The sequence below is a fragment of the Zosterops lateralis genome (genome assembly GCF_965231275.1).
Source record: "Zosterops lateralis genome assembly, chromosome: 9".
Classification (NCBI taxonomy): domain Eukaryota; kingdom Metazoa; phylum Chordata; class Aves; order Passeriformes; family Zosteropidae; genus Zosterops; species Zosterops lateralis.
Window position 1 is genome coordinate 11,860,512 of NC_139769.1, and position 16,092 is coordinate 11,876,603.

At 35.3% G+C, this 16,092-nt stretch overlaps 1 protein-coding gene across 2 annotated transcripts in view; it reads left to right on the top strand.

Annotated features, from left to right (window-relative positions):
* Window positions 1-16,092, top strand: part of AK5 (adenylate kinase 5) — an 81,564-nt gene that overhangs the window by 24,346 nt on the left and 41,126 nt on the right. For both annotated transcript variants that reach the window (XM_083868013.1, XM_083868014.1), the window contains exon 7: window positions 15,772-15,862. In XM_083868013.1, the coding sequence (XP_083724139.1) occupies window positions 15,772-15,862 (91 nt within the window). The remainder of the gene's footprint in view (window positions 1-15,771; window positions 15,863-16,092) is intronic.

A 16,092-nucleotide genomic window follows, 5' to 3' on the forward strand; every position in this document is an offset into this window, starting at 1 on the left:
GTTAATGAAAATTAAGGTTTTCTGTGTCTCTCCTATATTTGATTTCCCTTTTGCAGAAAAACTGGGATATGAGCAAAACACATAAGTGTTTCCTGTAAAACTGCTGAAGTAGAGAAAGTTTACGCATGTTCTAATCACTGCTAGGTTTTACACTGTGTCTCAACACTATTTATGTTGTTGTTTTGTGAGATTTTGAACAACATACAAAGAAGATCCATACATGAATTTTATCTAGAAGTGAGTGTAAACAAACTGTTTGTAAATATATGCACATTTTATATGGGAATGATAGATGAGTAATTTGTGCATATATAGAATCATGTGCACCATAAACACTTACAAGCTTCAAAATATTTTCAGCTTCCTGTTTTATGCTTTATGTCAACAAGTATATCAGAAATACCAATGTCTGCCAGAGAATGACCAAGGATGGAAACTTGCCATCTGTGTACATAGAAGCATGCAGAGAAACCTTGAGGGTAGAAATTCTTTGCTGAGGTGAATAGTATCAGTGCAACACTATGCTCTTTTCTAACTTTGGAAGTATGATAATTTAAATAGATACCAGCTTTTTGAAAGCTGCCCTGCCTTTTTTACACCCAGTGGCTTGAATGAAGCAGATGACTTTGAAAAAGAAGAAATAAACTTTGACCAGTCTGGCTATAAAATTAGGTAGTGATGAGTGTATGGGCCAAGCTGATTTAGGAACTCCCACAAGAGAGAGGGAATGCTGATTTTGACAGCCATACTATCCCAGATTTTATCCATTTCTGGCACTGTGAAAGCTGATACATGTTTAAAATTAACAGACCCTTTTTTTACAGATCTGAAACTAAAACTGAGATAAGTAATTAAGCCAAGTTATCATGCAGAGGAATGAACTGTAGGAGATGTTTAAAATAACATGTCCTAAATATTCTCCAAGTTATTTTAAATAGTTCATTTTAAGGTAATTAAGCAGCGTCCTTTGGGTGAATAGCAGCTTCTAATTTCCTTCTTGTAGTTAAAGTGATGCTTAAAGAAGATTAATTTTTCTTATTTAGATGAGATATATTAAGAAACTAGATTGGAAAAAATATCTCTTCCCTGGGAGGACCTTTTGTATTGAATCAGGAATATTTATCAACCATAAGCAAATTTTCCTATCCTAAACCACAGCTGATTTTGTAAACATCCAGCTGAAGAACCAAAGCTGCATTTCAGCCCCGCATTGCTGTAAACAATAAAACCCCAATTTCTTACCCGAAGTGGTTGAATCACATTAGTGATTTCCAGCTCTAATTGCCACCAGTGGATCTTCTCACTGGTGAAAAGTTCATAGTCGATGACTTCCTGATTTTATGGCAAAAACACTTTGCTGTCATTTAGTGGAGAAAATTTACATATTAACTTATGCAAGTTGCTACTTCAGTAGAATCAAGATGGTCTTTCAGCTCTCACACTCACAGTCCTATTAAAATATTACTACATCTGATAGCTTGTGGTTTACAGTCCCAGTATTTAACATCCTTATTCTCTGAATCTATCATTGCTTATAGCATCTAAGTTGCTACCATTAGCTGTTGTTAGCTATTTCTATTTTCTTATGCAAGAGGCAACTGAAACCTTTTTTCTGCTATACTATTCTCAATTTTGATTGGAAGGGCAAAGTGAGACTGAGTTAACTGGCCTCTAGTAATCCAATCTAGTACCATTCTGGGATTATTTGAGCATTTGCTCCTGTTCCTTCTTTCCTGTAGATGTACTGAAAGAGAAGAGAGACCTAAAATATTTCACTTTCTTTTTTTTATATGCGTCATAAAGATACACTTATTCAGATTTGTGAATGCTCAGGTACTGTAATGATGGAAGCCATTTAAGTGTCAAAACTGTCAGCAGAAAGTCTGATGCTCTTAATGTTATGGGCTTCTGGCATTTTTTTTTCTGGTATTTTGGAGTCTTATTTAAGCTTAACAGGGTTAGGTGCAGCTACAGTGTTGGTGGAGAACTGAGAAAGCTTAAAAGTTACTCATCCATTGTGTGACTCAGGGTACACACTGCACTAGACAGCACTGAAGTGAGAACTACACATCCTTCCCTTAGGGCATTTTCCCCTTTGCAGAGTATCCTTTTGAGCATTTCTGATAGCTGTTTGGAGGACTTTTTATTTTTCCTAAAGCAGCTAAATAATATCTACCAAGCAGTGCTTTGAAGAACTGTATGAAATGCTTCCTCATTAGGACAACACCAGTACTGTGTCACTGAGGTAATATATCCTTGCTCTTTACACTCACTGATACTTACACATCAGATAACCCCTAGTATGGTTATTTTGTGTTTCTTATAACTATGATATAATTCTTATATCATTTAGTGCTAGCAGGAACATCTTTGCACAGCATCGCTTTTTATCATGTAGACATAACCTAAAATTCTTGGCAGAGACTCTCTTGTGAAGCCTGTGTGGTTTGTCTTTGCTATATCTGCTTCTGTATCCTTCAGCTCAGTTATCATCTTTCCTGCTTCCAGGGTTAACATTTGTATCTTTCCTCTTGCATAGTACTGGAGTTTGTTTCATTAATGGCCAGTGAATATAACTATCTGTTTACTTTGTTGTCACCATATCACATTCTGCAATTCAGTAATCTACTTAAATAATAAAACAGGAAAAGAAGCCTCACAAGATGAAACTGTAACACTGGAGTCAAAATTATTGTTATTTTCCGTGAAGGAAGAACTGTTGTCTCCATTCTTGACTGTTCATCTCTTTTTGTGCCAACAGTCAGTCATACCAGTCATGGTAAAAGAAATAAAAAACTTAATGCACAAAATGTGGCATCTTTTCACTGTAACTTACTACGATCAGTTATTTATATCTGGGATTGTTCATACATATGCTACCCCTTGATCTATTTTGTTAAAAATAAAATTGCTAAAATGACATTGTTTTTAGGCAAACCTTAACATTTTTTCATTATGTACTCCACTGAATTTCTCCTCCTGTCTTTAAACAGAATGTCAATTTGAAGCTCCACATTCATGTTTTCAATACGAGTACTTCAAAATTCTCTGCTCTGTATAGCATGCCAGGTCTTGTCTTTTCTTGTATTATACCATCCATTGTATTTTGGTAACACTGTAGTTTTTCTAATGCCAAGGTCATCTCCCTCTCTTACCACTGCAAGATGCCAATTAGGCAATGTGAAAATATACTTTCCTACTTTCCTGCCATGTCCTGCCTTCTGGGCTTTCTTTGGTCTGCTTTACTGAAAAGAACAGCCTTCTCTGTAAATGCAGAGTCCTTATTAAAAGGGAACCTAGAATGTGGGCAATACAGCTCTTAGTCAAGTTGCTTATAAAACTTAGTGATTGCTAAGACATTGGAAAAAAAAATCCAGCAATCCTCTTTGTATCTGCACCATACTGCAAGAATTCACCATATAGATTCTACATAATACACATTCACATAACCCCAAGGCAGGTGATTTCTGTTTCTTTTGCAAGAACATTCTCTCTGCTCTCTCTCAGGCTATGTATGTCACCTCAGTCTGCTGTAATGGCCATTAAAGGTTTTGTGGGTACTTTAGCTTTCATCTCTGACTCTGTTCATGGGGTGCAATACACAAATGAGCTCAGTTCCAGTACTGTGAACAGAGGATTTTCATCATTTATGCATTTCATGTTCCCTCATATCTCTTGATCTTTAGAAAGAGGGTCAGGAGCCATGTGAATTCTGAAATGAGTTTGGCTTTAAGGGCTATTCATTATATCCTTGAACTACAGCCAGGAGACCACTCCTCAGAAAAATCACTAAATTTAGTAGGGTGAGTGTAACAGAGAATAAGTTAAACAAATTTGGGTATTGTCTCATAGGTTAGGTCAGCACTTGGCAACAGAAACCATGTCAGTGTTTCCTGGAAAGATGCCTCTGCTGAAACCCTGAGCTTAACAACCACTCATGTTAGCTCTTGTTAGGCTGCACAACAGTTTCTTATAACCCCAATCTGATAACATACCTTGTAAATGTTAATTGTTCTTTAGGGTTAAAGGTTACAGTTGCTCTTTCTACATTGAGAAGAGTTCAAACAAAACTGCAAGATTTCCTTTTTCCTCATGAATTGCACAAGCATTCATGACCTTTGTTGATTTTTTTAAAAAAGTGCCTTGGAAAAAGATTTACTAGAAGATAACTATTATTTGACATATGAAACAAGGCCTAAATCTAACCTTTTTGAGTACATAATTTGGCTTGAAGATGAAAAAAGACAAATAAAAAAGTCTTAAGCAGGAATGGAGGCTTATGAGAATTTCTTCACTGGAGTACGGAGGAGAATAAACACGTAGAGAGCGTCTCACCCTTCTCCAGTGACTATTTCTGTGTTTACAGAACTTGTACTGGTCCGAGGGGAGGGGATGGAGGGAACCTGCTGTAAATGAAATGCAGGGTAATACCAAGGGTCTCATTACACAAGGCAGAAGAGTGTTGAGCTCAATTAGCTGGTATGCAACAGCCAGTGCTCGCAGAGCCAGCAGCTAATGGGCTCTCTGCAGACTCATGGTTCCCACACGGCAGGGAGGAGGAGGAGGCCAGCAACCTCCTAAGATCCACTGAAGGGCTTTTAAAGAAATGGGGGCTATTTTGTTCACTGTAGAAGGGTCTACAAGATCTTTTGTTTTATGAAGTATTTGTATTTAGTTAGTTCCCCATCTCCCTTGGCATAATTTTAATAGAGAGTAAGCTTTACAAATAATTAGGATCTGCCTCTAAATTATTTTTCTTCTTTTTAAATAGAGACTATTCTCAAAAGTAATAGAATCAAATAAGAGATTTCAGTTCTCTGGAAGTTTGAACACTGACTTCTGAAAGTTTCTGGGAACTAGAACACTACAGTACAAACTAAAGGAAATTTTGTAGCAATAGCAGCTATATGAAACATAGCTACTGTGTGAACTAAAGTTTTAGAAAACTAATTTCAAGAACTAGCATATCTGAACTGTCTTGAGAACTCTGCAAGTCTTGTTGTTGGTTCTATAAATTATCACAAGTCCACTTTTAGATGGAATGAATATTGATATTTCCTGCTTAACATTTATCATGCCTATTGGAGAAGGTGGTGACCCTTACAGTGAAAAAAACAATTTACCTTTGATATAATATTCTGTAAGAGTTACAAGAGCTAATAAGATTTAGGATATGCAAAAGGAGAGAATTGGAATTGTATTAATGATTAGTAATTAGGAGATTTTTGGTGGGACCCCATTTAAACATTTTTTTCTTAAAATATATTTTTACTGTCAGATTATCCAAGTAATTTTATTCAAAATTAAAGCAAAAAAAATACAGAAAGAGAAAGGAACATTCAAAATATTTAGTTTTCTATTTCACTACAGCTTAAACCACGTGGGAGAGTAGGCACATAAAATCTCCCCAATCTCTTTCATATGCAAAAAAAAAATGGGATGTATTCACACTGTCTTTTTTTCTACTTTAAGTAGTTTCACTGCAAAAGTAAACAAACCTTCAATTTCTTTCATGTGTTCTATTTAATTAGAATTGTAAACAGAAAAAAGGTGCAGTGGAAGATACTTTTAAGTCTTCATAAATGAAGGCTTAAAGATATCCAAGTAATCAAAACTAAACATCAAAAAATTAAGAATAAACTTGTTCTATCCCTACAAATTGCTTTTAGAACTTCTTACATTTGCTTAATATGTTAACATTAAAGACTAAGTCCCTGTTTTCCAAGGGCTGAAGCCTATGCCATTCACTCTGGATCACATGAATGGTTTTAGTAACATTTTTATCAGCAGTAAAATTTTAATAATAAAGGCAAACATAAATCACACATTTGTTATCTTAAGGTAAATTAAAAACAACATATGGTTGCTAGATTTTCTAAATAGCTACTATTTCTAGTCAGCGTTTGAGTCCCAGTCATTACTACAATACTGGGGAAGGTTGACAGAGAGGTAGATCTTCTGTGTACATTTAGCTGGTTTATATTACAAAGACAAACACTTTGAATGCACCTAATTTTGCAATTCATTGCCCATGTTTTGCTGGGATCCCAGTAGAAATTAATATCACTATGCAGCTGCAAGATTGAGCTTATTCTGCCAGATCAATCAAGGGTTGGAACAGTCAGAACTACCCATACAACACTAGGCAGCAAAAGGTGGAAAGGTGGAAGCTTCACAGATATTTCTTTTAGCAGATGACATTGAAAACAACCAGACAACCACAGTGTGAGGAACACCACAGTGTGTCTCATTCAGCAGAAAAATAAAGCAATGATGAAGGGGCTGCAGTGATGGAGAGCAGTACCCAAAAATATTTTAATGCAGAGAAAACCCCCAATTATAAAATAATTACTGTTCAGTAAATGTAAAGTGGTGGATTCTGGTTTAGAATATCAAAAGCTCTAATTTTCTGCATAAATTTAAGGAAAAGTCAGTTATAGCACTTTTTATAGATAATGTTATATGAATACTCAATATAGATTGATTAGCTTGCTTTTGCAATAAATTATTTATACTTTAACAATGTATTAATACTAACTATGGTATTAGACCCCAACTGTTGGAGTTTCAGGCATTCTGTAAAGCACTTAGCTCAAACAAACAGCCAGAGGGAAAGTTATGAAATTCTAATAAAAGAAAGCTTACAGAGGCTTCATTTTGATCTTTCTCAGGTCTTTTGTTTCATCTTTTTCCTGCAACAGACATTATTGTCACATTACATTTCTTTTCCACATCCCTATCCCTTCTCAGATTTAATTTTCATAGCGAGGGTGATTTTTCTGATTTGTACTCTCTAGTTTTCTGATCAATACATTGGCCATTCTCTGTGACAAGACGTTTCTTGGACATTCATAATGCTTTTAAAAATAAATTAATTATATTAGTTAGGACTTCCCTAAAAATATATTTAATTTAATAGCCTCTGGGAAGAAATATTGTCAAAAGCTTTAAAAAAAGTTAAAGAAATTATGTCAATCAGTTCCACTTCATCCACGTGTTTTTTATGATATTTAAAAAATGCTTTCAGCCTACATAATCATGTGGGATTTTGTCCTACATTTGTTTCCAAAAAATACATGCTAGATGCAAGAATGTCATATTACTTGATGACTAAAGCAATAGTTTCTGTCAGTATCTCCTTAGCTTGCCAGCTTTCATTTATAAATCAAATGGTCTTCTTTTTTGCTCTGAAACAACATGCTCCAATAATTTAGATGTCAAAACAGAACTTTCTGGTACAGAAATTAAAATAGCAGTGGCTCACTTCTCACTGCAGGAAACAAACTCATATCCTTCCTGCAGCAGCACAATTGGAACTTGGCTTTCTGAGCCCATCGTAAACTCAGACTGACATCTGCTGAATATTACCCTGTTTGATAGGAGCCCTCCTACTAGAGATAAATAATTTATTTCAGGAAAATTTAGTACTTTTTAGCTTGAGATTACCAAGGGAGAGCTTATTATTACCAAGGATTCCAAAACCATTTATGAAGTTTATTAATATAGAGACCACCAGTGGAAATGCTGCTTATCCTAGCTCAGAATCTAGTTAAATACACAGGAACTATGTAACTGGGAATTAAGATTTATTTTTGTCTTCCAAGGAAAGTAGAAAAGCCAAAAATTTTCAAATGTTCCAGTCCTTACAATGTGAAATTCCATTTTGAAGAGCTACAACTATTGCAGATGAAATTATTTGTGTTACTAAGGTCCTAGATAACTAAAAATGTCACGTTATTTCTTGAATTAAATGCAGATTTTGCATGTGAAACACCCACATCCTCCAGTGTTTAAGCCTATGGTTTACCCTATATTTGTTCTTGCAGCTGAGTCATTAGTCCTCGTGCTTGAATAACTGGCAAAATTTGCAGCTGAAATTAACTCAGGACTTTTTTTATTAGCTTTCAGATGGTAGCATTCTTGCTTAGAATATTGTGATGATACATAGGCAAAAATCATATTTTTGGTAATAATTGTTATGAAATCATCTAATAGTAAAAGACCAGACAATAATATTTTAGTACTTTGCATTAAAAATCTCTTCCACAAAAGCCAAAAGGAGAAATGCTATTGATCTTGAAAGGGAAATATTTGGCTATATTTGGCAGCAGCAGCAGTGTTTTTCTTTGAAATAAATTGCAAACTATCAGTAGAAGAAAATAGTATTTATAGGAAGAAATGTCTTTTATTTCTCGGTTTTCTCATTTTTTGTTTGTTTGTTTATTTTCTTATTTGAATTACAGTTGCTGCTCATTGGACCTTTTGGGGAAGCCAGTGTATATATTTATTCAGGGTGCCTGTCTGTGATTTGTACATGCTGTGGGAGCTGATGCTATGCTAGAAAATTATTTGGTTTTGTTTTAAATAAAAGAAAGAGTGACACAGGAGCTCTATAGGCAGAGGGAAATGTGTATTGTTTTAAAACTTTAATCAGGAAAAGTCTCTCTGCACACATTCTGGTTAATATCATTTAGTTATAGGGCTCATTCTGCCTGAGACATGCTGTTGCAGTCAATATTAGCAAAAAAAAGGATATTGAGGAAAGCATTGATTTGAACACATTGGTGATCAGAGCTGTTTACTGAACTGAGTGCTCTGGGAATGAATATTCCAGTACTCATCTCGTGGGGTACTGCAAGAAATATTGGAATTGTGCTGTACAAGCTGATCCTTAACTGGTTTATTCCCAAAGAGTTCAACCTGAAGAACACGGGCACATCCAAGCCTCATAGAAGTCTTCATAGGCAAAGGTGGAAGAAAAACTACTGGAAGACAAGTATTAATATTGTGGAAAGAAAAAGCAAAGGCATTTGGGGAAGAGCTGGGTAATTCTAGATCTTTCTGTAATGCCCCTGAGCTGTATAAAGCAAAGTGACAATTACAGCTTTTATTGACTGAGCTTCATGCCACTTGTTTGTACCTCTCTGCCCTTTGTCTACATTTCAAAATACTGAATTTTACATTAATGCTTCATTGTTACAGCATCACTGAGCTCTGGTAAATAAGAAAGGCAAGCTAAGACACAGAGAGCTGTTAAAGCTGTGTGAGGATTTGGACAGCTTTGAGTCATACCTGACTCTCTGTAATCAGTAATGTCTTTCCCCTTCCTTTGGGGTTAGGTGCATTAAAGTAAAAAAATCAAACAATTTATTCTAGACCCAGTGGAGGTAGAGAGTAAGATGATTTCTCCCTCAGGCTGAATGTTTTCCTGGGTTCTACAGGAACAGAGTAAAAAATAATTCATGGAGCATCTCCTAACTCAGACCATAATTAAGTTTTCCATTCAAGCTCTTCAGAAGTGATCTGTCTGGATGCTCAACACCACTGTTCTGTTTCTTTGTAATACCATTTGCCCCTTTAAAAGCAATTTCCTTTAAAAAGTAAATACATAGTAAAAATTACTCCAACAGTGGAATGTATATTTTTTAAAATAAGGGAAAGTGTTTGTGCTTTCAAGGTAGAAAAGGTCTCTCTCTATATGTTCATATACTAAAGCATTTCTTTGGTTTGAATTAATCTTCAAAAATAATTAATATAGTTTACTTTTCTATAGAAGCTGCTGAACAGATGTGATACATGTCAGGGAACAAGTTTTCAGTGATTTGCAAAGTGAATATGCACACAGAGTTTATATGCATAGATGTTGGCTGTATTTATAGCTTGAAAAGTTCCTGCTAGAAGTAACTTATCTGAAAAGTCAGATAACTCAGAACAAACACATGCAAATCATGTCCTTTTAAATGCTATGTGAAATAATGCATATGCTGCCTAATTTGGTTCTGATTCCTGATGACGATTTCCAAGATAAATAGAATATTTATGGTAGGGGTCATGATAGTATAAAGAAATGGCTGAAACATTTTGAATTGTTTATTACTGACTATGTTAAACTGACTTCAGATTAACAGAGTTAGAGGTACAAATTTTGTGGAGGATAATGCTTGCTGGAAGCTCAGAGTCCCTCTAAGGAATGGAGAACATGATGCATAAATGATTGTGTTAATAAAAGAGCAATACATTTGCTTTCCACATAATAGTCACCAGCCTTCCAGATGAATATCCTTATTGGGGAAAAAAAATTAATCAACCAGTGCTCTTTAATATGTGCACAGGAAGAAAGGCTTTGCATCTTAGCTTTATGAAAAATGTATATGTTCCAAACCTGCTCTGTGGCACCATCACCTTCCCTATTACACAAGCAATTGCTTCATCCTCTCAAGTCCATTAATTTTCTGTTACCATGCCACCAAATTATGGATTTCTTCCTTCACCCCCAATCGCATCCAACTCTCCTTCAGTTTGTCTGCTTTCTGCTCTACAAGGGCCTGTAATTGCACGGTGTCTTTCCCATCATCTCCTGCCACCACACTGCCCGAGGCGCTCATTATCAGCTGAAAACTGGTGTAAGTCACTGTTGCTCAAATGATCACAGCATAAAGACAGAACTTCTCCCTCTGTCTACCTATCAAAAGCTATTACTCCACATAAATGTACAAAGACAGGCTATTACTTCTCCCTGTTGTTTCTTCAGGTGAGAGTTACCATTTCCTTGCTGTTGCACTGTTCAATATGCCAAGTATGGAAGCTGCCTAAGCAGTTTTACTGTGAAGGGAGGGAAACTGGCACAACATCTCCACACTTGTGTGCCATGGCACTAAGTTGTTTGGTTTAGCATGAAATAAGAGAAAATCACTTTAAGAACAACAGGAAAAAAAAAAAAAAAAAAAAAAAAAAAAAAAAAAAAAAAAAAAAAAAAAAAAAAAAAAAAAAAAAAAAACCAAAACAACCCAAGCCTGTGTTTTCTAGTAATTTCCTTGTTTGTGTACTGCCAAATTAATAGAAAGGGGTCTGTGAATAGAAAAATAGAAAAAAATACAAAATTAGGGCCGTTGAATTGCACCTATTTTGAGTAAATGAGTTTAGGATGCAGAAAAGCTACCAGCAGCTGCTGCAGAACTGTCAGCTCCACTCAGGGCTGGAGAACATTCACCCCCATGCTTGTTTACAAGTAGTGCTCACAGCAATAGATCCTTAGATACAAGTGGAACTTGAGAAACTGATAGATGTATGAGGGCTCTGCAATTATATATGAATCCTCTTTGGAACTCTTGTGGTAAAAAAGAATAAGGTGTTAAGAGGCTTATTTTAGATAACCCAGAGTATTCCTTAGCATTGTAATAATGGCGTTAGTCTCTGGTTCAGTTTTGTTTTAAATTTCTGCCTGATACCAATTTGTCACCTCTGCTAATTGTATAATATTTTAAAAATCATTGGTGATCTCCAGTGTAATTTCAGTTGTAGTTTTTTTCTGTATGTCATAAAATACAATATAAAATTAATCTGAGATTTCAGAGTATTTGATGGAAAAGAATGAAAATATTAGAAATAGAGAATAGAATAGAGAACTATCTCTCCCCTATGTCCTCATCCCACCATTTGTGGTGTTTTGAAAGTTGTTTTGGTTTTGTTTAAGTGCACGACTAAAAATACTTTATAATAGCATTATATTATACTATTTATAATAGTATAATAGTTCCCTGAACTCCCAGTCTGCACATTCCAGCTTCATTTCAGTGCCTCTGCTTATTGGTTTTCCTATGCAAGTCTTGAACTAATTTTTCTCACTCCCCCATCCCAATGGTTATTATACTATCTTATATATTTTTCCTTACTTACTTCTTTGCTGTTTTCCCATGTTGCTGGTGTTATTCTTTTGATTTTTCCACTTTCTCTTGAAGTACCTGCACAAGTCAATTGCAATTATTAGGAGAAGCAAACTAGGGATGGAACAACAATAATGAAGGGATTTCTGTGTGGGTGTTCGAAAATGGTAAAGCAGCACCTATACCTCAATGGTGTGTCTCACTTCACCTTTTAGTATTACCAAGGGTGAAGTAGAACTAGTTCTTTTTTGTTTTCAATCCTTCAGGAGCAAACCCCTGCCTAAGTCAGTATGAATAATAAGTGTGTTCTAGTCACATTTGTAGCTGCTGCCACCTGATAATCATTATAACTTGCTCCATCTTATGAGTCTCCTCATTTTACTAGGATTGTCAACTTTTCAACCAAAACTGCCAACACTTAAGGGACAGTGGTGCAATCTGACTTCTAAACTATGTATCTCTTAAAAGTGTGAGAAAACCATGGTACAAGAAGCCATGTTCTCTTTTCTGCAGATAAACCGGTTTTTTTATTTAAGAAGAAATTGTTCCTCACTGCAGGTGATAATATATGAATAATTTATCCATTTCCTAAACAATGATTGTGTTTCACTTCTGTGGATCTGGTTAATGGATTATGAAGCCAGAAGTGACAGCTCTGGCTATGTAGAGCAATACTGCTGGCTTCCCTGAATTAGATCCTATTTTAATTTTATCAATATTTTTCTTTTTAGGAATAAGCTAAAATTTTGAAATAATGGGGAATTCATTGCAATTTGTGATAAATTAAGCAGCAAAGACAGTGATGTCAGAATAAGTTTTGCTGTTTGTGTCCATTCTGAATTTGTCTCACATGCTCTCCATCTTTGCATCCTACAATTTTGTCTTCTGGATAGAATAACTTCTAAAATTTCTCTTTCCCATGGAAAGGTACGGGAAAAAGTTATCATTGTCATAACCTGTCTGGAAGTCCCTCCAGTTTGTCAGCTGTGGATGCTGCATCGAGTATCCAGGGGCTTTCACCCCAGTGCCAAACACCACAATGTTATGTTATGTTTAATTTGGACATGGCTTATTTTCTTTTCATTGATATCCATCATATCCCAAAATAGAGGACATTTTCATCTACCATTGTAAATATTATTTAGCTACAGGTTTGCTTGTGTTTTTTAATGCTTTCTCCATTTCTAACTTTATTTCAAGCTGCACAAACAAGAATTCCCTGCAAGTCTGCTGCAATCAGATTTCTTCCTAGCTTTCCTGTACTCCAGTTTGAAAGTCTAATGTGATTGCCCCCTAATTTGGGAACGTTTTAGATAAACCACCTGCAACAACCAGCAGTTTCATTGGAGGTTAAACAGTCCATGAGGGGCAGTGCCAGGCTGAATGACACTCTAACCCAAAATTCTTGTTAACTGCAGCTTCCTTGGTGTTTGTCCCCTGACAGATGTGAGGAAAAAATCGTGCACTTTTTTCTTTAACTCAATACATATTACCAAACCTCCATTTATCATCATGGACCAGTGATATCTGCAATTTTCTATAACTAGGACAATTTTTCTGTGGATCCCCTCCAGTTGGCTGGAATTTGTTGGGTGCTTATTTAGAAACAATAATAATTTTCTCTCTGTGAGCAGCAACAACCACCTGCATTCCCTAGGGTGATTATTTACAATGCAGAAGATCTAGATAATATTTTTCATCATTTTTATATAATACCATACAAGTGACAAATTCTGCAATTCAACAATGCTTGTGTGAAAATGAGATAAACTTTCCAGAAAATTCATCATTAGGCCAGTCATTATTTACTTTAAAAAAAAAATAAATAAAACCCAGCATAACCCCCAAATGTACTTTCAGAAGGTTTGTGAAACCTTTCAGAAATTCAGGTTGGTTTCTTAAAGAAATGTGGTGCTCTTGTCCACTGAGGTCTTCTCTAATCTTTTCCTGCCCCAACAAATCAGAGACAGCATAGAACAAAAACATCATTAGTGCCTCATGGAGGGAAATGCCATAAAGTAAGGTCAGACCTCAAACCCCTTTGGCCACATAGGGAAGAAACACTTGGCTTCTTCCTGCATCACTGATAAAGAGTATATCAATGCAGATAATAGAGTTAATGTTTAATAAAGTTACACTTCTATAAAACATAAACTTTGACTACAATTAAACTGAGACATCCACTAAGATACCCCTAGATGACTTAGTTGCAAAGAGCTATGTATTGAAGCAGGTAAGGATTTGTTTTCTGTAAGGAAAGCAACCTATGGATTTAGACAGGTTCTGCTAAAAATACAAATTTTACTGCTATTTGTTCTGTGTGACTAGGGTTGTTTGAGTACCATTTATCTTTTATTCAAGCCTCCACTAATTATCAAAGGATTTAATTTAAAAATATTTAGCATTTCATTGAAGTACAGAACGCACAAGGTTACTTAGTTTATTTCAAAAATGATTTTTCCATGGAAGCTACCTTGCCTTCCTGTGGCTCAGGGTATCACAATTCTCATTTTGTGAAGGGAAAACTGAATCTATGTGGAAGCTTCAAATAATTGGTTTTCTTTGGGTGACAATATAAGCTTTCATTACAAAGCCCGGACTTTTCAGAATGCTGAAGCACAGCTGGTGTTCTTTGAACAGGAAAGTTGGTGCTTCAAATTCTTGGAACCTTCAGAACATTTTGAGATTGATCATGTGCTTTTTTTCATGCTGAACTGGATTATTCAGAGGAATGCTACTAATGAGAAAGCAAGTCTGTCATCTCTCCAAGTGTGGTGTGACCTACACAATAATGATCAGGCACAACCTGATTACAATTTACTGGGTTTTATACCATATACCCCCAAAGATGATATATGTCTTCTCTAACATACATTAGGAGCACTCTTTTCCTATCAACAAGGACATTCCAAAGCTGCTCTTTGTGTATCGATAATAAATTGCCCAAGTTTTATTTTATTAACAGCTGTTATATGAACAGCTTTATTTAAGACCTGTTCTTCCACAAGCCTTGGTTTTGACACAAGTTAAAGTGTAATCCCTATAATAGGTAAACACAAACCAATTTCTGCTTTAGATTTTTTTTTTTTTAAATGCTTTGAGTTATGACAAACACTAAATGGCAGAGGAATTTGTCAAGATTAAATAAATGTCTGCCCAGACAGATGGTGACTGCTGCAGGATGAACTTCTGAGTGGTGTTCAGGGTCAGACCCTCAAACTCCATTTCAAGAACCAGTCAGAAAACTCCATGCACTGATATTTATGGTAGGCTCATCTATCTGAATATGTGATGACATAAATAAATAAAGCTTGATAAATACAATAAAGAAAATTACAAACCCATTGTCAAGCGTGTCACTGTAGCAGAACTTCCCCCCTGCCACAGTCACATGGGAATAAAAAAAAACCTGTCAGGCAAAGCCTAGAAAAAACTTGGGAGAATCAGTATCAGAATAAAAGAAGGTTAAAATCATAAGAAATTAATTATTTGTCATTTTAAAGGAGCTTTTCATTCTTGATTTAATTAATTTATCACTAAATCATAGCACTTTCTGATATGGAGAGAGGAAAGCTCTCTTTTCTCTAAGTAGGGGATTTTCAAAATTACTTATTTTTTCCTAAGAGTTCTGCTCAACTACTTGAAGAAATTGTACATGTCACAAAAATTTGTTTCAGACAATTTAGAAGTTGCTGGAAGTTTTTCACTTGCAGATTTAAAAACTTAATTATGCTAATCACCAAAAAGAAGTGACAGTAAAGTAATCCCATTTCTGGTCTCTCTGTTGAATTTTTTTTCAACCATCCAATGATTGAAGAAGTAATGTGCATTACTTAGTTTTACCTTCTGCTTTAAAACTTCGTTCTCTGAGAATAAGTCAATTTTACTATAGTTTCTGTTTCTGACAGGCTATTAAAATAGCCAAAATTGTTTACAAAATTAAAGTCAAATTTAAATGATCATACCTAAAGCAATGGCCTACACACATTAAAATAGAAAGATTCCTATCAGGAAGGCTTGGAGTGAGAAGTCACAGTACATGTTGATGTTCAGCCAAGTAGTAAGCATCTGATTGCCAACATTTTCTTTTTCTTTTTTTTTTTTTTAGTTTGATGCTGACAGAGATGAAGAAGAAGTGTTCTCTGATATAAGTTCAGCAGTGGACAATAAACTATTTGCAAACAAAGAGACTGCAGCAGGTGAGTTAATGTAAGATTTAAAGAATCAAATTTATTGTACTGCTTTAGACATTGGGATGCCTTTTTCATATTTTTCAAGTTTGGATGTAGGTACTGTAGCAGAGTCTTGACCGACCTCAAATATTTGCCCAATCAGGGACAAAAAAATCTCTTTATATTTGGAAACTTCATATAGCCTATCCAACAACTCATTTATCTACAAGTTAACCTTAAAATACTATGGCAAGTCT